The sequence below is a fragment of the Calidris pugnax genome, unplaced genomic scaffold (genome assembly GCF_001431845.1).
Source record: "Calidris pugnax isolate Ruff unplaced genomic scaffold, ASM143184v1 scaffold9, whole genome shotgun sequence".
Classification (NCBI taxonomy): Eukaryota; Metazoa; Chordata; class Aves; order Charadriiformes; family Scolopacidae; genus Calidris; species Calidris pugnax.
Window position 1 is genome coordinate 4,900,918 of NW_015090778.1, and position 22,654 is coordinate 4,923,571.

At 50.7% G+C, this 22,654-nt stretch overlaps 3 protein-coding genes across 5 annotated transcripts; 1 reads left to right on the plus strand and 2 right to left on the minus strand.

Moving 5' to 3' along the window:
• Window positions 1-57: 57 nt before the first annotated feature.
• Window positions 58-3,801, plus strand: MRPS7 (mitochondrial ribosomal protein S7). The gene is made up of 5 exons (XM_014950390.1): window positions 58-125; window positions 601-792; window positions 1,104-1,167; window positions 2,092-2,259; window positions 3,003-3,801. Exons 1-5 carry the CDS (start codon window positions 70-72, stop codon window positions 3,222-3,224), a joined length of 702 nt encoding a protein of 233 aa, XP_014805876.1. The 5' UTR covers window positions 58-69; the 3' UTR covers window positions 3,225-3,801.
• Window positions 3,802-3,983: 182 nt separating this feature from the next.
• On the minus strand, window positions 3,984-19,462 carry MIF4GD (MIF4G domain containing). Of its 2 annotated transcripts, none has more exons than XM_014952523.1 (6): window positions 19,327-19,462; window positions 7,984-8,120; window positions 6,970-7,079; window positions 6,523-6,678; window positions 5,726-5,818; window positions 3,984-4,963 (listed from the first exon to the last, which is right to left on the minus strand). In XM_014952523.1, the coding sequence occupies exons 2-6, from the start codon at window positions 8,063-8,065 to the stop codon at window positions 4,736-4,738; spliced, it is 669 nt and encodes a 222-aa protein (XP_014808009.1). In that variant the 5' UTR covers window positions 8,066-8,120; window positions 19,327-19,462; the 3' UTR covers window positions 3,984-4,735. The 2 variants fall into 2 exon arrangements, with proteins under 2 accessions (XP_014808009.1, XP_014807999.1); XM_014952513.1 differs by lacking the exon at window positions 19,327-19,462 and adding an exon at window positions 10,068-10,187.
• On the minus strand, window positions 16,185-22,601 carry SLC25A19 (solute carrier family 25 (mitochondrial thiamine pyrophosphate carrier), member 19). 2 transcript variants are annotated; one of them, XM_014952489.1, is made up of 7 exons: window positions 22,520-22,601; window positions 22,115-22,261; window positions 21,451-21,606; window positions 20,491-20,661; window positions 19,327-19,510; window positions 18,041-18,171; window positions 16,185-17,096 (listed from the first exon to the last, which is right to left on the minus strand). In XM_014952489.1, the coding sequence occupies exons 2-7, from the start codon at window positions 22,238-22,240 to the stop codon at window positions 16,896-16,898; spliced, it is 969 nt and encodes a 322-aa protein (XP_014807975.1). In that variant the 5' UTR covers window positions 22,241-22,261; window positions 22,520-22,601; the 3' UTR covers window positions 16,185-16,895. The 2 variants fall into 2 exon arrangements, with proteins under 2 accessions (XP_014807975.1, XP_014807984.1); XM_014952498.1 differs by having other exon boundaries at window positions 22,471-22,533.
• Between the last annotated feature and the right edge of the window lie 53 nt (window positions 22,602-22,654).

A 22,654-nucleotide genomic window follows, 5' to 3' on the forward strand; every position in this document is an offset into this window, starting at 1 on the left:
GGGAGGGGCGGGGCCTGGCCGAGCACCGCCCCCTCCTCCCTCCCTCCCCTTAGCGGGCGCGGAGGGAAGATGGCGGCGCCCAGCGCGGCGGGGCTGAGCCGGCGGCTGCGGGCCTGGCTGCCCCGGTAAGCGGGGCTGGGTGAGCGGGCGGGGTGTACGCTGTACACGGACACCCACGGACAAGTCGCCCGCAGGATGGGACCTGTCGGGGACAGGCCTGTGGGGAGGCCGGCCCGTGGGGACAGGCAGGGCCTGGCGGGGAGGCCTGGCGCGGCCCGTCCCTCTGGCGTGGGCATTGGCTGACAGTTTTGCAGCAAAACTGCGGGCTTTGCTGTTGATTTGCGCCTGTGGCTCTGCTGCGGGAGAGAAGCAGCGATGGAGAGGAAGGCGGAGACGCCTCTCTAGTTTTGATGTGTCGGGGGGATGCGGTGTAGGGGAGAACTTTGTAGAGTGGGGTTGATGGTTGGACTTGATGATCCCAAAGGTCTTTTCCAACCTGAATGATTCTATGTCCTTCTGAGATGTGTTCACATCTCTCTCCACACCCTCCTCCTGGCAGATCATGTCAATTTACAGGTCCCCCTCCTCTTGTCTTTGCAGGCTGACGCAGGTGAGATGGAGTCGCTATAACCCCAGTTTCGTAGAGCCAGAAGTGAACAAGGAATTGTATCAGAAACCTCCGGAGGAGCTGACCAAGGAGGAGAAGGAAAAACTGGAGCTTAAGGCTGTTCAACCCATAAAAGCTGCTCCTCCCACTCTCTCCAGCTCCGTGTTCAGCGACCCTATGATCAGGTCAGAGAAAGCATCATCTCCACCGCTGTCACAGCTGGGTCCTGTGGAGCTGAAGTGCTTGGGAGCTGTGCTGTCCTGTCCTCAGCCTCCCCTTGCTGTGCATTTCCTTCTGTTACAGCACAATCCTTTTATTCAGGTTAATCTTTTCCCACAAAGCCAGTCTATTGACTGACGGTGATTAGAGGGTAATTACAGCAGCTCTAGCAGCACCCAGATTTAACCATGGGAACAACACACCGGGGGGGGGGCTTATTTCTGTGGGTGATAAAATCAGAATTTAAATCAGATTGCATTTGGCTTTGTGTTTACAGTAAATTCACCAATATGATGATGAAGGATGGAAATAAAGTTCTGGCCAGAAGCCTCATGGCTCAGGTGAGAACTCAAGTTTCTTCTCGCTATTCTGTTAATATAAAATGGGAAGCTGGGAGGTCAAGCCCATTGGAATTAGTACCAGAACTCATATAATTTCTGCATCCTAACACATTTCTCTCTGCACACCCAATACACCATTATTTACCTGATCAGTTGTGCATTTTGTACAAGCCCCAGCCTTATTCACCTCACAGACCTGGTGGTGATAGCGTAATGGAGAACATTCTCTTTCCACTCTTCAGTGTTTCTTGGACCTTATGTAGAATCATAGAATCATTTAGGTTGGAAAAGACCCTTAAGATCATCAAGTCCAACTGTTAACCTAACACTGCCAAGTCCACCACTAAACTTCAAACTCAGAGTATACCCTTAAAAGCATAATTTTCTCAAAAGATCTTCATTCCAGCTCTCTTTCATGCCTTATCTTCTGTTTAGCTTGTCAATAAAGTCCTACACGTGTCACCTATGAGACACGGTTTTGACCCCTCCTGTGACTGGTATTAGCTGGTGGTCCCATCTGGTGTGTTCCAGCTCTTGAAATGGGGACACACCTTGCCCAAATATTCCCCAAGTAACTGCTGGTTCCTTGTGACAGAGAAACACAGGCTCTGGGCTCCTGAGGCCAGAGGGGAGGATGCTGAGCATACACTGACCTGTATTCCTGTCTCTGCTTCCTCCTTGCCCTTCCTTGGCTCAGGTCTGTGCTACACAGCTCCCTCACCCCAAATGCAATGTCTGATAAAGAGACTGAAGAGCTGGAAAAGGGTGAAGTAGAACATGAGTTAAAAGAATCCCCAACTGGCATGTTGCCTATAGAAAAACAGCTGCTCAAGTGAAAATGGGGTGCTTGTAAAGGTGATGTAGTTTTATGGAGTGGGATAATCGATCTTTTCTTCATGTCTCCTTTCTTGTTTGTGCCCCAAGACTCTAGAGGCCATTAAGAGGAAGCAGCTGCAGAAGTACTACAAAGCTCCAGAAGACGAGAAGGAGACAATCGAATGCAACCCTTATGTTATTTTCCACCAGGCTCTGAAAAACTGCCAGCCCATCATCGGGCTCAGCAGCATCACAAAAGGAGGCAAAACCTACCAGGTGAAAGGGGGAGGCCTGGGGGAGGCCTGGTCAGGAGAGAATTATCTAGGGAAGCAGATGCAATGGTTTCCACCCCTTCAACTCAAGCTTTTCTCTCCTGAGATAGAGAGCCACTTTGCAATTGGGGTTAAAACAGCAGCTAGAAACCCTGTCCAAGGTCAGGCCCCCAGGCTGGGAGTCCCATCCTCTCTGCTCCATCATGTTGCTCGGGTCGAGGTCCCAAAGGCCCGGGGTAGGTCAGCACAGCAGGAAAAGGTCAAGGAGATACAGCGCGGTATTTGAAACACAAGCAGAACCTGGCTCTAAATACGGCTTCTGCAACACTCAAGACCTAATGGAGAAATGAAATGTGGAGGCATTTCCCTGTCATTCCATGCAGGGGAGTGGTGACCACCTCCCACTTCTGCCAGCCCAAACCTGCCTGGATCCAGTTCCCAAATAGAGTAGAAGTCCTGACAAAGGCCAGTGTGTGCTGGCAGTAGCCAGGGCTGATCAGATTTTCCATTTTGGTAGCAATGGCCACTTTCTGTGGATGGAGGAGGTGAATTGGCACAGAACAGCTGTTGGGAGCTGGTCTCACTGCAGAGAGCAGCATGGTGTAAATCTGCACGTGTCCAGCTGGACCTGTGTCAATGCTGGAGAAGAGCAGGTTCCTGCACCCTCACAGGGCCATAAGTGCTGGAGAGAACAGCAGGTTCCTGCACCCTCACAGGGCCATAACTTACGGTTTAAACCTTTCCCAGGTCCCAGTCCCTCTGACGGACAATCGGAAGCGCTTCCTGGCCATGAAGTGGTTAATCACTGAGTGCAGGGAGAACAAGAACCGTAGGACGATGATGCCTGAGAAGCTCTCCCAGGAGCTCATCCAGGCCTTCAACAACGAAGGGCCCATCATCAAGAAGAAGCACGTGCTGCACAAGATGGCAGAGGCCAACAGGGCTTATGCCCACTTCCGCTGGTGGTAGGGACTCTGTGGGCACGGGACAGGTTGCCACCATGAGCCCCATGACCTGGAGAGCAGAGCCCCAGGGCCACCTGCTTGGGAGAAGCTGTGGAGAAGAGGAAAAGGTGGAAGATCCCTTCCAGACAGCTTCTGAACTACGCCAAGGAAAGCCCATCCCACCCCCACAAAGTTCATTTCCTTTGTGCTTGTTTGGATGGGGGAAGGGGGAATCTGAAAGAGTTGCCGACCTCTGCACGGACACTCTAGTTATTTCTTAATCATTTTCGCGTGAAGACGAGCCTTAGATGTTTTTCTTAGACCAATGCTGTACAAAATAATCTTCCACTTACCTGTTTCCTGGGGACTTTTCAGTCTCTCTGCTCCTGTATTCAGCAACGGTTTTGGCTGCACAGCTAAAAGCAGAGCTGGATTTTTTTTCTATACCATAACCAGCCTTAGCGTGAGTGGCACAAAAGGCCATAAAAAATCCTTTTTGATTTCCGGTTCTGGTCATCAGCAACATTGTCTGCACAGGTTTGATGGGAATGTTAACACAAAAAATAAAACCAGTTTTGTGGGGACGGTTTCTCGGTTCCAAACCTTTGTCTCTGTTGCTTGAATCTCACACCACACTCTTTCCAACTACCCTGGTTGTGTACAGCCACGCTGACACCCTGCACTGGAGGAGAAAACAAGCATCACAGCCTTGAGGCTACAGTCAGGAGCAACCTTTAAGTTATTCATAGCTCAGCAGCTGCATAGAGAGAAAGCAGGGCACATGTTAGTGGAAAAATTTTATTAGAAAAAAATCATTCAATAGACTATTTTGTTTCCTTTTTTCCTCTCCCTTTCTTATAAGAAACATACCATAGTGGAAATTTGCTAAATTCTGAAAAAAACCCATGACAGTTATTGTATAAAACTTATAAAACCAGTTGGTAGCTACATGTGCTGAGGGACCTGTCCTGCTGCAGGCTGCCCTGTGGCAGGTGTGGGTGGCTCGTGACCCGTGGGGGAGGCTGTGTGTGCAGGTGCAGCTGCTGTGCTAGGAGTCTGGGAAAAACAGCACTTGGTTGAGCTGTTTGTGAGGCCACAGCTTTTTCTGTGACTTGTTCCCAAGAACTAGGCATAACTTGAGCTGGGAAAGATTTCTCCTCTACCTCCCACAGCTCTGCTGTCTCTCAGGTCAACCAAGGTGCTCTCAGCCTACGCTGTGCCTGCCCTAACACCCACGTAAAATGCTGGTTTGAACTAGAAACCTTCCTTGCCCTCTGCTGGCAGCAGCCCAATATTAGACCAAATCAGTGGGAGAACGTGCTGGGTTAAACGTGCCCTTCCCACCTCTCCCAACCTCCAAAGTCGGGCTAGCACCAGTCACAGCCTGGCAGTTACTTGCCCAGAGGCTCTAGTCAGTATAAATCCTATTGACAGGAAGTGCTAGAAAAAACATTAACGTGAAAAGCAATTCAAACTTGGTATGAAGCTTGCTGGTGAAAGTGCTGGGGACATCTCTCCACCTCTGCTGCAGAGAGGTTAATCCGTCACTTCGCTGTAATAGTATTTCTGGGCAGCGTCCGTCATCTTCCAGTCGGCAGCCCGGAACTCGATGATCTCCAGCAGCAGGAGCTGGGAGAGGGAGCTGAGCCCCTCCTGCAGGAGGAAACCATCTCGGAGGAGGGAGAAGAGCTCATCCATCCGCTGGGAGTTCATCTTCTCCAGCTGCTCGCCGATGCGATGGAGCTGTAGGACCAAGCAGTCCACCTTCAGATGGAAGAGAAGGAGATGGATGAGTACAAAGGAATAGGGAGCTTTGCACATCTCTGTGGAGGTCCCCATCGGTCACCCATGGACCAATTCATCCCGTTCCATCTGGTCTGGATTTCCAGCAGGTGATGGTTCTGCTTCCTCTAAGTCGCTGTGATCCAGGAGGTAGGAGAAGCTGAATGTCTCTCCTGCCAAAAGCACTGGAAAAGCACATCCTAAACTCTCCTGCCTCCCAGACAAAAATGCCAGAGAAATGCACCTACAACTGGTGGAAAATCATTAGTTTTCTGCAGAATGTCCATGAGATGGAATCACAGAGACAAGGCTGAAGCCGAACCCAGAGTAAGGAGATGCCTCTAAGAACAGAGGGAGGTGGCTGGAACACAAGCTAAAACTCTTGAGAAAGTGCGGGTTTTTTTTGCAGGAAACAGGGGCACTAACTGGGTCTTTGGAGAAGAGGGGAAGTCGATGGGCTGCAGGGGTGGGAGGATAGTGCTATGATATAAAAAAAAAAAAACAACAGGGAGAAAAGCTGCCCCGAGGGAGGACACGCAGCCTGGGCCAGGGAGTCACAACCTGCACCTCCATCCTGCTCCCTTCTGGGCTCCAAACCCTCCTGCCCAGTGGGGCTCCTTCCAGCACACGCTGGGGAGGCAGCTCTCTGCACCAGGATGCGGAGACCGCATCACCCCCTGGGGCTGTGGTTTTGGCTGGTCCCTGGCAGGACAAGAGGACAGCAGCCTTCTTCCCTGCACTCACCTCCTCCTCCTTCCGCAGGCTGTCGGGCTGTGCCAGCCGGAACAGACAGTCGTAAACGGGGTTCACCAGAGCCATCATGGGCATGTTGTTCACCTGGAAGGAGGCAGGAGCCATGGTCAGCCTGGGGCCAGAAAGGGAAGAGTCTGCAGCTATTTTAAATAGTCATTCCCCCACTGCTCTTCAAAGGAGAAGGGAACAGAATTCCCTTGTGCTGCCAAATGCTGTATTGGTGGGATTTACGTAGGAGACCAGACGTTCGAGTCTCCCGGAGCCAGAGAAGCTGAACAAATGATGTAAAAAACCATCTATTTTTAAATGCAAGCAGGTAGTCATGGGAAATACGCTTGTTGCAACAGCATTTTTCCTGCCTGCAGCTCTCCTTGCATCATTTTTACATCTACTCCAAGCAGGCATCCCAGTACACACGCTGCAGCGAAGGCTTGCAGACATCCCCCGTCAGTACGTGGGCTAGAAATGACACCAGCGCTCACGGTTTCCCCCGGGACCTCATGGCAACTAAACTAGTTCGATCTGGGACATTTGGGAGCTGTCAAATCAGGGGATTTCAAACACTGGGTACAAAGTGAGGAAGCTCAGACTCTGCAGCTGTTCCTAGAGGTGGCTCTGCCTCTCCAAGCCTGATCACTTGTCTGTATGTAGCACTATCCTCATGCTGGGAACCAACCCACTGCCCTGGGGCTCTGTACAGCACCCATCCAACACCCTTGCCCTGACATCTTTGGACACCCAGGCCCTTCTGGCCCCCCTGGGCAGCAGCTCCTGCTCCGGCTCCTTACCCTTAGGTAGTCGAAAATGTTGCAGATGAAGGTGACGTAGCAGATCCACGCCTGGAGCGAGCGGGCGCGCAGGTCCTCCCTGTCCTTGTACTCCTGCTGCAGCCGGTTCAGCAGGCTCCTCCGGAAAACGCTCTGCCCGACTTGTTTGCTCTCTGCCTACGAGCCCACAAAAGCGGGATGGAGGGATGAGATGGGGGTGTGAGAGGGGTTGGGGGAAAGCTGGCGCTTGGGTGGTGCAGGACCATGCTGAGACCCTCCTGTGGTTGCAGGAAAGCCATAACCAACAGCCTGTGCTCGCCGGCTGCTCGTCTGGGTGCTGGCACTGCACGGGGCAAGCAGCAGAAGAGGGAAGCTGGCAGAGGGGGTCAGAGCGCAGGGCTGGGACAAAGCTTAGGGACAAGCCACACAGCCTAAGGGTTTCGCTGCCCGGACATGAGGAGCTCCCACCTGGATGATGGTGTAGCAGATGCGTCCTGCCTCCTTGCTGAACACACAGTCTTTGAGGGACTGGTCCACTATAATATTGGCCACTTTCTCCAGGTCCACGTTGCCGGGGTCTGTGGAGAGAAGAAACACTGTGAGAACCCAGCACCCTTTGTGCCCAGCTTGTTTCGGGGTACCTGGAAAGCAACCAAGGTCGGCGCAGGGCTTGGTACAAACCATGTTCTATATTGCAAAACCTCATGCTCACTCCTACATCAAGAGCCACAGCTCCTCTTGCACACCAGCTGCTTTGGAGATACCATCTCCAGCGCTGCATGGTCCTCCCAGGCTGGAGACACAGCCATTGTGATGGGAAAGTGATAGAGGAAAGCAGGTAATGTGGGGAAGCACCAAGTTGATCTGAATCTGAAATCCCAGCACTGCCTCAAATTTGGGTTAGTGAAAGCCACATGTGCAAACTCCTGCTGGGCTTTGAACGTGACCAGAGAGCAGGAGACCCTGGGGACCACGAGGATGAGACAGCCCCACAGTGGGTAGGGGCAGGGAGCAGGAACTAGGGACTGGAAAGGGGTGTGAGGCCAAATCTGGGGAGAGATGCTGGGTTACAGCAGGAGAGGAGGGTACCCTGAATTTAGGGAAAATCAGAAGGATGAGAACCAGGAGCTGAGTTTGAGCGGTTGCACCGTTAAACATCAGGGAGAAGGTGCGAGAGGACAAGAAGAGGCAGGAAGCAAAGACCTTCCCAGAGAAGGTTCACTTATGGGCCCAGTTTATGAAACAGCTTTTGTATGCATAGCAATTGCACAGCTGCACCATTAAACATCAGGGAGAAGGTGAGAGAGGACAAGAAGAGGCAGGGAGCAAAGACCTTCCCAGAGAAGGTTCACTTATGGGCCCAGTTTATGAAACAGCTTTTGTATGCATAGCAATTGCTGTTCCTTAAAGTGGTCCAAGCATCCAGCCTCATCCACCAGCCAAACTGCACGTGGCAGAGGAGCTCGTAAAAACCCTGCTGACCTTTGAGGGCTGTTTTCAGCAGCTTCTGAGTCTCGCTGTCGAACGACTGTATTTTGTACTCTTCTTTGCCCGTTTCCCCCATGATTGGCTTCCTTCAAGGGCAGGAGTCTGGGAAATGGATGGGCTAGTGACAGTTCCTGGGGAAAGAGCACACAGAGCTTAGTTAGACAGAGACAGCCCTTCACCCAGCCATTTGGAAAATCCCTCCTAGTGCTGGAGCACTGGCCCCCTGACAGCCCCCATCCCAAGGAAATTCCTCTGTTATTAGGGCACCTATTCTGCCCCTAGATTGGAGCAAAACCTCACTCCCACATCTTAAAAGCCTTGCTTTCTACCAGCCTATGATTGGACTTCATCTTCAGAGCCTTTACGTTTTTCTTATATGAAAAATGCATTTCAGTCTGTTGATCTGCAGGTTCAAAGCAGACACGACATCAAGGCAGCCCCAAAAGGCTCGCTTGTGCCTTTGAAACACCAATTCAGCTGGTTCTACACAAAAGCCTGGGAAGAATCAAACCAGCACCAAAGCATCCAACACACACTCGCCAGAGCCTCCCGCGCTGGAGCCAGGCTCCCTCTGCTCCCTGTGAGACACAGCAACCTCTGCAGCCACATCCCAACACCAACAGCTCCCGTCTCACCCCCCTGCAGCCAGGCAGAGCTCTCTGCAGTACCAACCGTGCTCCTAAAGAGTCTCCAGATTAATTTTCTTCTGCTTCGTGATACAGCGAAGGCAGCAAGAGGGTACGCACAGCACAGAGAGGAAGGGCTTGCTTTGATACACACACACATGAAACGATCTGCTGGATGCAAAATGCCAGGCTGGCCAGACCCGCAGCACAAAGGGGAGAAGGCAATCAGCCAAATCAATTTTGCCAGCTTGTCGAAATTCCTGGGCCATTACTCACCCCTCTCTGCAAACAGGTCCCTGCCCGGATTAAAGCCAAAGAGCCCATCGCCCTTAAGAGACACAGGACATGTACCACAGGCAGCCCGACCCCTCGGACACACCACTTGCCATGAAGCCGTGGCACAAGATGTAGTAACCCAGAGCAGAAAGCAGACCTCACTGGTGGGCAGAAGCCCATCTCTGCCCTCCCCACAAGTCCCAGGGCAGATTTTGCCCCTCTAGGGTGACAACCCGCTCACACTGCTCTCACAACCGAAGCTCTCACCTGCGCAGTGTTCCCTGCCCTGGGACCTGACAGAGGTTTCTTATCCAGATGGATTCCCAAGCAGCTGGGTGACCTCTGTGCCGTGTCTGGTTGGCAAACGCCTTCTCTCCCTCTGTACCCGCACTCACGCCATTCTGCACTGCCAGCAGAGCAGCCCAAGCTTGACAGCAGCCCCGTGTCCCACCAGCAGCATCACCACCCAGAAGGAACCTGGCAAGAGCTTAGCACTACACGCAGCAAAGCAACAAGTGCCCAAGCCCGTCCAGCAGCGTCTCTGCCACCACCGCCCAGCCCCTCTCCCGGAGCATCCATCCCCACGGCTCCGGGGACGGGCACGGCTGCTTTGAACTGCTGTGCCAAATTACCCTGCCCAGAGCAGACCACGACGCCCTGAGTACACAACCAGCCAGGCCTCGTCTGAGCTAGAGATCCCACTGCCAGCACCACCTCACCCCAAGGGTTGGTGGCAGCGGGTGACACCGGGCACAGGGTGGTCCCCACTATCCGAGCTGTCCCGGGGATTGATGGGGTTGGGGTTCTCGTCCTCCATCAGCCGGTCACTGTGCCAGGGCCCTACCCGGTGGGGCTCACACCCGGTGGGACGGGGCTGGCCATGCCCAGGGAGGGAGAAGACCGACGGGTGGGCTCTCCTCCGCCGCCCGGGAGGCACCACCAGCCGCCCGGGACCCCCGTCCCATCCCCGCCCAGCCGCCTCCTGCCCGGGGCTCCTCGGCCACCGGAGCCCCGCGGAACCCCCCGCCGCCGCCTCGCCGCAGCCCCGCGGGGGAACCGCTCCGAAGGGCCCCCGGGACGGAGGGAACGGCGGATCCCGGGGAAAGCAGTGCGTCCTCCCGCCCCCGCGGCGTCCCCGGGGGAAGGGCAGGGGGAACCGGGCGCAGCCCCACCGACCTGCCGCCCGTCCCCGCCGCGTCCTCGGGTCGCCGGGGCATCGCCGGAGAGTCCCGGGCTCCGCCGCCCCGGCCCCGGTTTCCTCTTAGGTCATTTCCTCGCCCGAGCCGGGGGAGGGACGGGCCGGGACGGGGCGGGAGAGCGGCGGCAGCGCCACCGCCTGCGAGCGCCGGGCCACGGCGGGGGCTGAGCCCCGGGCACGTCCCGCTGCCCCCCGCCTCCCCCGGGCATCCCCACCCACGACCGGGAGCTCCGGGGAGTGGGGGGCACGGCCGGCAGCCCCGCTCCCCCCGCCCCGGTTCGCCCCCGTCCCCGCGGGGAGCCCCCGCCGAGCACCGGCCGGGCTCTCCCGGGAAAAACCGCAGGGCTCCACCGCTCCCCGGGGGAAACCGCGTTTATTCCGCCCTCCTCTCAAGGCCAGGAGGGGCTGCAGCCCGGCCCTGTGAAAAAAATCGGTAGAAAATAAAATAAATAAAAACGGCAGGGCAGGGGAGATGCACTAAACCAACTCACGGCAACCAGAGGCGAGCGAGGCACAACGCACCTTATGATTTATCCTTAAACACCCAGCCATTTCACAAGGAAGGACCCCCCAGGGGTTGAAACCTTCACAGCCTTCAGAGCACAGCAGGACAGCCTCAGGACACACGGAATGAGCAGTTGGGGAACATTTTCTGCAGTGCTGCAGTGCTTCAGAGAGAGCCTGAACTCACCCACGGTGGGCAGGTGGCTCCAACAGTCTGCCTTGGGGACAGCAGTGGGACACCCCAGGGGCTGCACAAACCCCCTCAGCTGATCCCCCCTCAGCGCGGTTCTCAACAGCGGCACCCAAAGTGTCACCCCCCATCGCAGAGGGGACAGGGGAGGCTCTGCCAGATGGTGATGAGCACCCAGAAACCAGCGGTGGGAAGGGAAAACCAGCCATCTCCTGCTGCCCCACACTCTGGGCTCCAATTATGCTCCCTTTTGGGCAGCAGGAGGGACACGGCCGCCCTGCGGGGTCCAACTGAGCGTAGGCACTAGGAGGAAAAGAACAAACAAACTGTGGCCAGACATGAGCGTAACAAAATCTTTAATGTACCTTTCTCAAAGGTAGGCACAGGTTGTGCGCGTTGTGCTCAGGTGCCTTCAGACAACAGCAGAAGATCCACCCAGGCAACACAGCAAAATGCCACAGAGAATTGCAGTCCTACATCACAAGAGAAACTTAAACCCAAATCAAACACGGCCTCTTCCAAGCCCGACTGTAAAACATTCATTTCTTTTCAAAAGTGCTGCGACGCGGCTCTGGACGAGCATCCTGAGAACAGGAGAGTGCGACCAGCGCACAACGTGTGTGTCAATGTCCTCCTGTCCCATCGGGGCGATGGTGGATCCCCCAACAACCGCACCACAACCCGCTTTGCCCGCTGAAGTGCTTTTGGATGTTCTGATGGCAAAAGGCACTAGAAGAAAAGTGCAACTGCGGATCGGCTTGTGAGGAGAACCGTGGGCAAGGCAAATCCCCACTGACAGGATCACCCCCCAGTGAAATCCACATCACCCCACGGGGCAAACCCCAGCGCAGTCTCACCGCCACTCACCCACCACGTCACTTGAAGCTGAACTGGTATGTGCACCTCCCGAGAGCAAATCTGTCCCAGTGAACGGGTGAACAAGGTGACTACGGATCTCTCCCATCTCCTGCCCCTCTAATTCCAGCATGTTCAGTGTCAAACAGCGTGTGTTTTGCCAGAGCAGCACCAGAAATAAGACCTCTCCTCCGAGCGCTTTGCTCTAAACCAGTCTCATTCCCAATGAGAAAACAGTACTCCTGTCACAGCCCTCTCCCCAGCAGCGACTCCCAGTTAGCGAAGTGCAAACTGGAAATTTAGGAGACAGATGCTGCTGACCAGAGGTGAGTGATGAAGCGCCTGTCAGATGCAACTTCTAGTATCATAGAGTTGAGGTTTGGCACATCTTTCTCCTTCACTCAACACAAGACCAGGTGCCTTTTTGGGCCGGTAACATTATAACTAGGGATCACATACAAACAAGGGCAAAAAAACCAGCCAAAGCCCTCCAACCAGGGAGCGCCTCTTCACAGCTTGGGCCAGACTGGCACAACCACCTAAACTCTGACTTCACCATCTGTTGGATGGAGGAAGCTCATTTAATGCAGAGTGGGGGAAAAAAAGCTATCCCAGAGAGGAGAAGCTGCTCTGTACTCTCCATCACTGCCCTCTCTGCAGAGCAGCCACGTTGGAGGCTCCTAAAGCTGGTTTTGCCTGCATCACCTCAAGCCCCACAGAGCCCAAAGGGATCACATACAAACCAGGGCAAAAAAACCAGCCAAAGCCCTCCAACCAGGGAGCGCCTCTTCACAGCTTGGGCCAGACTGGCACAACCACCTAAACTCTGACTTCACCATCTGTTGGATGGAGGAAGCTCATTTAATGCAGAGTGGGGGAAAAAAAGCTATCCCAGAGAGGAGAAGCTGCTCTGTACTCTCCATCACTGCCCTCTCTGCAGAGCAGCCACGTTGGAGGCTCCTAAAGCTGGTTTTGCCTGCATCACCTCAAGCCCCACAGCACACTCGAACATCATCTTAGCAGAGCAGTTTTCTGTTCTTTAATCTTTGCCACTGTGTCAACCAAAGCAACTCACCCCCTATTTCAGAGACTGCGATTCCCACTGCGGAGTTCCAAACCAGTTTCCTCCTATTTTGTGCAGTTTAACAGCAGCTCTTTGACATAAAAATGGAAAACAAGAGTCTTGTAATGTTTAGACAGGATGGATGAGTCCCAATTGCCTACAGAAGCCCAGGTCAGCCCAGAAAATTTTCTACCGCGGCCAGTCCTGTCCCTGCTAACCATGACAGCATTCCTCTCTACCAGCAGCCAAAAGAGAGCAACAACCCCAACCTCTTTGTGTCTGTTTTGAAATGAGACATTTCTCTCCCTCAGAAGGATGCCGTGAGGCTAAGTTCATTACTGGTCATGATGTCTTTCCAAGAACAAATGAAAAATAAACAAAGGCAAAACACTGTTAAGGAGATTTGGGGGGAATCTCAGAAGAGCCTAAATAACACAGGAAAATGCCAACAGGATTAAGGTACTTTGAGAAACTTAACTCCACATTCTTTGCATTTTCTCCTCAAAGCAAAACTGTCCATTTTTAGAGTACATGCAGCTAAAGCTCCCTCTTGGAGGCTCACACACCAGCCTCCTGCCTGACACTGACACTGCTCAGCGAACTTAATTTTACGTAGCTCTCAAAGTTTCCTGCAGTGAAACAGCCACTCTGCACCCCAAGATCTCAGACCAAAGCAGACACAAAGTTATCTGGCCTGGGCTTGCAAGGAATCTCTCTAGATATCTCAGCCACCAGTGAAACAGCTGCTCTTTAAAAACAGCCTCTCACAATAGTTTGGGATAAGTGAGCAGCGCTGATACGCTCCAAACCGCCAGGAGAAGTTGCGTCAACAGAATGGAATTGGTCACGCTGGAATTTGGCCAGGTCATGTGGGATTAACACCCTGAATATTGCAAAAGGGCCACAAAAAGCTCTGTGTTAAGAGAAGAACCATCAAACCATCCTCTAAATAAGTGCCGTGCTCTGCTCTATCCGCCACTCGCCAGATGACTAAACGTATCACAGCAGCTCTTCCCTGGAGATCTGCCTTCCACACACTGGTCCAGCCACACCCTGCTCAGCTTGAAAAAACAGAGAATAAAAGAGGAGGAAGAAAGTAATTTTCCTTTTCCCCCATTGCGTAAATCAGAGGAGTTATTTGGATTTTTTTAACCATTCACAAAACCTTTGAAACTCCAGAAAAAAAACACACTTCTCCCGCTCTAATTCAACCATCCTTTTCTTGTCAAACACCAGGCTGAGCCAACCAATTCTGATCTGACATTCAGCCCTCTCACTGCAGCTGATCTTGTCAAAACATTTTTATCCGTTAGCACCAGTGTAGGACTGAGGTTCAGAAATGTTTTGTGGCCACTATAGAAACACTTGCTAAAAACATTCAAAGGTGGTATTAAAAAAAAAAAAAAAAAAAAAAAGATTTCCACAGGACTTTTCCTTCATTATTCCAACTTAAGACTAAATATTTCTAAAACTCTACGCAGCATTTGGTTACTCACTGCATTGATGCAAAGAACCCTGAAGTAAGAACTGGGCTTGTGCGTTGAAACCCCTTAAGAGCGGGATTCTTAACCTGCAGGTCTACTCATAAAAAGCACAACTGAGGCGATGTAAGAGATGTATGGCAAGACACATTTTCTCCTCAAAGCAAAACTGTCCATTTTTAGAGTACATGCAGCTAAAGCTCCCTCTTGGAGGCTCACACACCAGCCTCCTGCCTGACACTGACACTGCTCAGCGAACTTAATTTTACGTAGCTCTCAAAGTTTCCTGCAGTGAAACAGCCACTCTGCACCCCAAGATCTCAGACCAAAGCAGACACAAAGTTATCTGGCCTGGGCTTGCAAGGAATCTCTCTAGATATCTCAGCCACCAGTGAAACAGCTGCTCTTTAAAAACAGCCTCTCACAATAGTTTGGGATAAGTGAGCAGCGCTGATACGCTCCAAACCGCCAGGAGAAGTTGCGTCAACAGAATGGAATTGGTCACGCTGGAATTTGGCCAGGTCATGTGGGATTAACACCCTGAATATTGCAAAAGGGCCACAAAAAGCTCTGTGTTAAGAGAAGAACCATCAAACCATCATCTAAATAAGTGCCGTGCTCTGCTCTATCCGCCACTCGCCAGATGACTAAACGTATCACAGCAGCTCTTCCCTGGAGATCTGCCTTCCACACACTGGTCCAGCCACACCCTGCTCAGCTTGAAAAAACAGAGAATAAAAGAGGAGGAAGAAAGTAATTTTCCTTTTCCCCCATTGCGTAAATCAGAGGAGTTATTTGGATTTTTTTAACCATTCACAAAACCTTTGAAACTCCAGAAAAAAAACACACTTCTCCCGCTCTAATTCAACCATCCTTTTCTTGTCAAACACCAGGCTGAGCCAACCAATTCTGATCTGACATTCAGCCCTCTCACTGCAGCTGATCTTGTCAAAACATTTTTATCCGTTAGCACCAGTGTAGGACTGAGGTTCAGAAATGTTTTGTGGCCACTATAGAAACACTTGCTAAAAACATTCAAAGGTGGTATTAAAAAAAAAAAAAAAAAAAAGATTTACTAGTTTCCACAGGACTTTTCCTTCATTATTCCAACTTAAGACTAAATATTTCTAAAACTCTACGCAGCATTTGGTTACTCACTGCATTGATGCAAAGAACCCTGAAGTAAGAACTGGGCTTGTGCGTTGAAACCCCTTAAGAGCGGGATTCTTAACCTGCAGGTCTACTCATAAAAAGCACAACTGAGGCGATGTAAGAGATGTATGGCAAGACACACAGGAAGAGAAATGGGCACTTAGGATACAATCAAGCTCACGAGAGTTAAAGAAAGAGAAAGTTGGGGTCAGCGTGATCCACTATAAGGTTCTGTGTTTAAGGTGGCTGAGAATGCGTGGCCAGCGAGTGGGAATCAAGAAGCAGCAGCTGGCAACAAAGAAAAAGAAAACTGAGGTTCTGTGCTCACTAAAGAGGTTTTAACTGACTTCACAACAGCAGGACAGAGCTGTGCAACACAGAGAAAAGAATATGGTGCAAACAGCAGGCCATAAGCAAGGAAATAAAGGTGTGCAGATGCAGTGATAGGAGGTGATGTTATGTTGGTTAAGCAGCACTTAAGCCAGGATCCCTCTGGGTGATCCAGGGCAAGCAACAGGAATTCACCCACTTTATGGGGTGCCTTTTCAGAGCACAGCCTCTGGAAGGTAGCTAGGTTCAGAAATGTTTTGTGGCCACTATAGAAACACTTGCTAAAAACATTCAAAGGTGGTATTAAAAAAAAAAAAAAAAAAAAGATTTACTAGTTTCCACAGGACTTTTCCTTCATTATTCCAACTTAAGACTAAATATTTCTAAAACTCTACGCAGCATTTGGTTACTCACTGCATTGATGCAAAGAACCCTGAAGTAAGAACTGGGCTTGTGCGTTGAAACCCCTTAAGAGTGGGATTCTTAACCTGCAGGTCTACTCATAAAAAGCACAACTGAGGCGATGTAAGAGATGTATGGCAAGATACACAGGAAGAGAAATGGGCACTTAAGATACAATCAAGCTCATGAGAGTTAAAGAAAGTTGGGGTCAGCGTGATCTACTAGAAGGTTCTGTGTTTAAGGTGGCTGAGAATGCATGGCCAGCGAGTGGGAATCAAGAAGCAGCAGCTGGCAGCAAAGAAAAAGAAAACTGAGGTTCTGTGCTCACTAAAGAGGTTTTAACTGACTTCACAACAGCAGGACAGAGCTGTGCAACACAGAGAAAAGAATATGGTGCAAACAGCAGGCCATAAGCAAGGAAATAAAGGTGTGCAGATGCAGTGATAGGAGGTGATGTTATGTTGGTTAAGCAGCACTTAAGCCAGGATCCCTCTGGGTGATCCAGGGCAAGCAACAGGAATTCACCCACTCTATGGGGTGCCTTTTCAGAGCACAGCCTCTGGAAGGTAGCTGTCTGCTTGGCTCCTCATTCCCCCCACTACATGTGCACTGATATTAGAGGAAACAGAAAAAACAAAAGTGCTCAGTTGAACAACTTTCAGCAAAGCAGTTCAGTGCCTTCTCCTTCTGCTTGGTCCCAGGAGGTGATTTCCTACAGGCTGGTGGAGCTCTGGGAGCTCTGATGTTTCCCACAGGCTCACAGCAGAGCGAGGCCATCAGGCTCCCCTCCTCCAGGAGAACACCAGGAAGCCACATCCATGCCCCCCTTTCAGCCCTCCTTCCTCGCAGTGCTGTCAGGGCTCTTCAGGGCACACAGGAGGCTGCAGAACAGCTCATACCAAAAGAAGATAAGGCCAGTAGAGACAGCAGCCTTCAGCAAGCTGGGAGAAAGGCCCTTAAAGAATCCACCCGGGCCCTCCTCTCGCATGATCTGCCTTACGCAGTCCAGGAGACCCCTGTACATCCGTACCTGGGAGAGAAATGGCAAAAAGGTTACAAGAGAAATCCAGGAGAGCTTACCTGGAAAAGAACACAGAGAGCCTTTTCAGTTTTCTGACAGAAAGAAAACACAGCTACAGCCCTTAGAAGTCTCTAAATTAGCTATTTGCATGTCATCGTGTCACACTGTGAAGGTTTAACATCTTGTGACATATCGGTATTAAAACCAAATTCTGTACCTCAATGGCAGAGGAAAAGCATCCAATGCAGTGGGTTAAGACTTCAAATTCCTATCCCAGAGTTTCCTGATGTACAGCCTGATTTGCTTCTCAGATCCAAGGAATTTGAAGGAAAAAAGAAATTTTCCACATTTCATGGAAAGAAGAGATAGTTCCTTGAAAGATCTGTATTGGTCTTACAGTGTATTTTGAGGTGGTAAGGATGGTGCTAGAGAACACTGGGAATATTGAATTTGCTTTGGATTTGATGATGTTCTGCTATAAAGACACATGCTGAACTCTTGGTGCTTATTCCTCCTATCAAAATATTAATTGCAGAAAAGGATCATGACAGCTGGGCGATCTCAGCATAAAGCTAGTGTCATTCTCTGCTAGTAATTTGGTCCAGAATCAGAAGTAACAAGCTGCAACTAGAAACGTAAAGTAAATCGAAACCCCTTTGCTGCATAACTCATCCCCAGCTCCGAGACAGTCAACGTGACGGAGATGGATAGAAGGCAGAGCACGGATTATGTGGGATAATGTCATAAAATGAACCCAGCATATTCATGCAGCTATTCCCATTATGAAGCAAGACCAGTGCTCAGCTCCCAGAAGTTCCCTGGGAGTCCCAACCCAAACCCGAACACAGCAGGTACCACTGGTGAATGATCACACATTCTGGTGATGACTGGTTTTGGATTCCCTTGATGTGAATCCGCAGTTACGAAAACCAGTCAATTCCAACACTTCTCACCTGCCCAAAGGCTGCCCGGGCATGCTCAAAGCCCCCCACTTGCAGTCGTTTTTTGAACAGGTCAAAAGGGTAAGTGAGGGTTTTGCTGATGATTCCAGCGCAGCTGCCACAAACAAGGTTTTTAACGTTGCCTGAGAAGCAGAAAGGGGAGAGGACAGCAGGGAAGGAAAAAAGAGGATTAGCACGGAGTTCTCATTAAAGATCATGAGAGGTAAGTTAAAATCACTTTTCAAAAGAAGTAAGGCCAAAAAGGCCCTTTAAAGATACACCACCTCTTCTGCATAGTCTGGCCCACAGAACCTCAATCTGTATTTTCCGCATCAGGCTCGCAATGTCTGTTGGAGCCAGAGCGTAACAGCCCTTCTTGGTTCATTTTACTGATTTACCCTTTTCTCTACCAAGCACCATTGCACAAACAAACTCCCAGTCACCAGAGAACCTGCCACTAGTGGATGGACAAGTTTTCATGCCCCTCAAGTAAAAGCCCCATCACTGGAAATCTTGCACTCCTGATTGCTCCACCTGATGTACTCTGGAGTAAGTCACAAGCTGACACTGCCTGAGGAGTTCAGAGGCTTGTGGGAAATGAGTTTTGTGATTAGACTTTTTTCCTGACATACACAAGTTCCCACCATCAGCCTCTCCCACCTAAAAGTACGCACGCAGACATGATATTGAAAAGTCTATCTCCTCTACTGAAGAAACTCCATCGAGGAACCAAAATATGCTGATGCTGCCTGCATACACAGTTTCTCAGGCAGGCACTAGTATATAGAACTGTCAAGGTGACAGGTCGCATGAGGATGAGGTTCTCTTAGAACGGAGCTAGAAATCAACATAAAAATATCAAATCAAGAGCTTAGCAGTTTAAAATTAGGCTAAATGGATCCTCCTCTGTACCAGCTGTGCTGGAATCTGCAGGCAGATTTCCTGAGGAAATCCAAGAGTCCTGTCTCCACAGCACTAATAAAACAGAGAAAGATTACACCAGTACTGTCTTCTTCCCACAGCAACAATAACGTGACGCAGCTCAAGAAAGAGTACCCTGGCCTGGGACACTTCACCTTCCCTCCCATCCACATTTCCAACATGGTTATTCCATAACAGGAGCTGTTTGGAAATTTCACTTTTGCAATATCTGTGCAGGGATAAGAATGAGAGATGGGAAATGGAGATGCTTTTCAGATATTAAAAAGGTGATAGGACAGAAAACTGAGCTCACTTAGTCTCCAAAATGAGCATTCACCCTCTCTTTCTCTCCAGATCACACTGTCCCAAGTGCCTACCTCCTTTCTTGCCTTCAGCTGGAATCATCCATTCAGAAAAATGTTGCAGGATGTTGTAGAAGGAGAACTGGAGACCAGCATATGGGAAGATAGCAATGATTGTGGGGGTCAAACCTCTGTAGAAAGTCCGAGGCCCTTCTGTGTGGTACATGGTCACCACTGCATGGCGAAGGTTGCGATAGATCTAGACAATAAAGGAGAGGCTGACTCTCTAGTGAAACAGGCTTACAAACAGCAAACCAAAAGGTCAGGTTATTTCCCAGTAACGAGGGCAGGCATTTCCCACTGCCCAAAATAACAACTGACTGACTTCCAGCACCCAGCCACCAACACAGTGATTTTGCACAGTATTCTCAGCTAAGCTCTGGTAGCTCTGGTGACTCTTACAAGTAAACTGACAACCTAAAACTGCCTCTGAGCCACAGGAGACTAACTGAACGAATGGCTGATAGCTCTGCACTGAAAGGCCTGGCGTGACATAGTATCCCACATCCAATCTGTGCTCCTAAGGGGAAGAAACAAGGCACAGAGCTGAGAGCTGTGGCCTGAGACCACTTTGCATCACAGACATGATGGTTTATTTTTCTCTAAACAGCTCTGCTTGCTCCTACAACAGAATTCATATGATATATATTGTGATTCCAGCTCAGGCTAAGTCAAAACCCAGAAATGGCGCTGATACAAACCCATATAAATTGAGGTATGACAGACCTAATTAGCATGGAGACCAATTCTTGCACAAATAAGAACATGAAACCCAGGCGAAAGGTGACTGGTTTCAAGTATCACCCCCATCATTATCTAAACACGACTGTGCAAGTGGAAAGTTTCAAACACGCAATGTTTGACAGCCTGGGGAGTGCATCCTATAAATGGACAACAGCCGACAGGAAAATTGAGTTATCCTGTTAAGGACAGTTTCTCCTTTCTGGATCACCTGTCAGGAGTCAAACACAGTCAGGAGCAGTAAAACATAATTAAGAAAGCTGTGTCAACAGCACAGAGGATAACTTGGCAACAGTGCAAACATTGCCCAATAACAGCACCTGCTCCATTATGCTAACCCACAGACTGTTACGTGCTTTTCAAACCTCCTCTACTCATACACATGAAATATTGCTACTGCTACGGATGATAATTTCAAGCATTAATCCTCAACCATACCTTAGGCTCACCCTGAGCAGCAAAGCGGGTGCGCAGCGTGTCAACAGGCTGAACTGCCACAGTGGCCGTGCAAGCAGCCAGTCCTCCGCAGACGAAGTGCACAAAGGAATCACGGGCATCATACGAGGTGACGTCATGCACCAGTTTTGTCAGGCTTTCAAACGCCATGAACTTACAGAAACAAACACACACAGGGCAAAGGAGTCAATCCTTATCACCGACAGGCATCTCCCACTCCTCTCTCATTTCACCAAAAGAGCTCCACCCACCTCTTGTAACCACATTCTCTCTCTTGTCCTTGAAAAGTCCTTCCCAACTTGCAAACTTTGGGAGCACGTGCTCAAAGAATACTTTGTGAAAATCACTGAGCAGCCCAGGCAATGCTTGGATATTCTGACCTCTGACACTTCTGCTAAGCCTTGCATTCAGATTTGTGAAAAAGCCATTTTAATGGTATATATATCCTGAAGAGTATTTGCTGCATTACAGATATGCTTCCCCTTATTCTTTCAACCACTGCTCATAAAACATGTTGTTAATATTTACAAATGAACCATAACAATGCTGTGTAAAGCACCATCATCAGCTTCACTGTTTTTTTTACTAATAAACTGTTAGGGCGACAGCATGAACAAAAGCAAAAAACTACACAGGCTTGGAACATGAGTAGCAACGCCAAGTGTCAGGAACTGACAAGGCTTGTTTATGACACCAGATACAGACAGAACTCAGTTTGCTCCAGCTGTACTAGAGCCTGGCCATTCAGCAAGCTCAGGAATATTAACTTAAGAATTATACATCAGCATTATACAACTACACGTCTTTGAAACTGGAGCTGGTGTGCGTCAGTACATTTTAAACCTGGACCTTTCTGCATCTGCCCATGCAGCCAGCCTGAAGAGGAGTGAAACAGAGCCCTATGTATGTACGCTGGGCCCAGATGATGTCTGGTCACCTTACCTGGACGGCTCCGTAGCCAACTGAAAGGAACTGAGCAGGAACATGGCCCTTCCAGAAGGCTTTCAATCCCTCTTCCTGAAAGATGCGCTGTACAGCTTGCAAGATACCATGATACTTAGCCCCTGGGCTTCTGGAGGAGAGCTGCTCGATCTGAAGCTGGAGGAAAACAGAAGAAATATTTTCAATTCCATGTCACATTTCAACGAGGTTCAAGTGTCCAGTTCAGGAACTAACAACCCTGTCACCCAACCGATGTGAAGAGATGACATTCTGCCTTCCCACAGAACCACATCTAGCACTGACTGGGATGTTATTTACGTAGGGCTCTAAAAGAATAAAAGCACGCAGGCAACACAAAGGTAATCAGTGGGGATGATGGTGAAATTCAGTCAGATAGCGGCGATCGTTCAGAAAAAGAGGAAGAACAAACTACGAATAACACAAGATCCCATTCAAACAGACAAGTTAAGTTATATAAACAGAAGCAGTGGACACAAGATAGCCCTGCTGCCTTGCATAACCTGTATACGATGTAGGTGAGCGCTGAGGGGCAGATTTAGTGCTCTCTGGTTTTACAAGTGACCTGTTCACCCAGGACAAGACCAGCTCTGGTCCCAAACAGGCTCCCTCACCCCTGTCCCCAAGCACGCCACGAGGAAGGTACCTGAAAGCGGATCTTGATGACATCCAAGGGACTGACAAGGACCCGAGTGACGAAGCCAGATGCTGATCCTGCTGCAGCCGCTTCCGCCGAGGAGACGCACTTGGCCTCGGGGTCATAGCCCACCATGCCTCACGGTGTCCCCGCAGCCTGGGCAGGGGGGACAGGAGCCCCGGTGAGCCCTCCCCACCAGAGAGGCTACGCCAAGAGTCTACAGCATCAACCCCTCACCTCACAGACACCCCCATCCCCAAGCTCCCCTCACCCCAAAGGCCCACAGCTTCCCCCTCACCCCAAGGGTCACACAGAACCCGCTCCCCACAAGCCCTACCCCCTCACCACAAGCCCTACCGCCTCACCAGCAGCCTCCCCTCTCCCCAACAGCCCCCTCTGCCCCGCGGCAGGTACCGGAGGAGGAGATACGGATCCAAACCGCGGGCGGGGCGCCTGACCGCGGCCACGGCCGCCCCACCCGCCGGCGCCTCAGCGCCGCACTGCGCCTGCGCGATGCCGCGGGGGCCGCTGGGAAATGTAGTCCGGCAG

What these genes read in the sequence shown, in the direction of transcription:
- MIF4GD (XM_014952523.1), bottom strand. Translation starts at nt 8,065, where the DNA reads ATGGGGGAAACGGGCAAAGAAGAGTACAAAATACAGTCGTTCGACAGC. An exon ending in TCTGCTACACCATCATCCAG is followed by an intron (nt 6,679 to 6,969) that starts GTGGGAGCTCCT and finishes GTGGGCTCGTAG; the next exon opens with GCAGAGAGCAAACAAGTCGG. An exon ending in GCCTGCGGAAGGAGGAGGAG is followed by an intron (nt 4,964 to 5,725) that starts GTGAGTGCAGGG and finishes TTCCATCTGAAG; the next exon opens with GTGGACTGCTTGGTCCTACA.
- MRPS7 (XM_014950390.1), top strand. Translation starts at nt 70, where the DNA reads ATGGCGGCGCCCAGCGCGGCGGGGCTGAGCCGGCGGCTGCGGGCCTGG. An exon ending in CTGCGGGCCTGGCTGCCCCG is followed by an intron (nt 126 to 600) that starts GTAAGCGGGGCT and finishes TTGTCTTTGCAG; the next exon opens with GCTGACGCAGGTGAGATGGA. An exon ending in CCAGAAGCCTCATGGCTCAG is followed by an intron (nt 1,168 to 2,091) that starts GTGAGAACTCAA and finishes TTGTGCCCCAAG; the next exon opens with ACTCTAGAGGCCATTAAGAG.
- SLC25A19 (XM_014952489.1), bottom strand. Translation starts at nt 22,240, where the DNA reads ATGGTGGGCTATGACCCCGAGGCCAAGTGCGTCTCCTCGGCGGAAGCG. An exon ending in CTGCTCAGGGTGAGCCTAAG is followed by an intron (nt 19,511 to 20,490) that starts GTATGGTTGAGG and finishes TTTATTGTCTAG; the next exon opens with ATCTATCGCAACCTTCGCCA. An exon ending in AGCTGAAGGCAAGAAAGGAG is followed by an intron (nt 18,172 to 19,326) that starts GTAGGCACTTGG and finishes TCTGCTTCTCAG; the next exon opens with GCAACGTTAAAAACCTTGTT.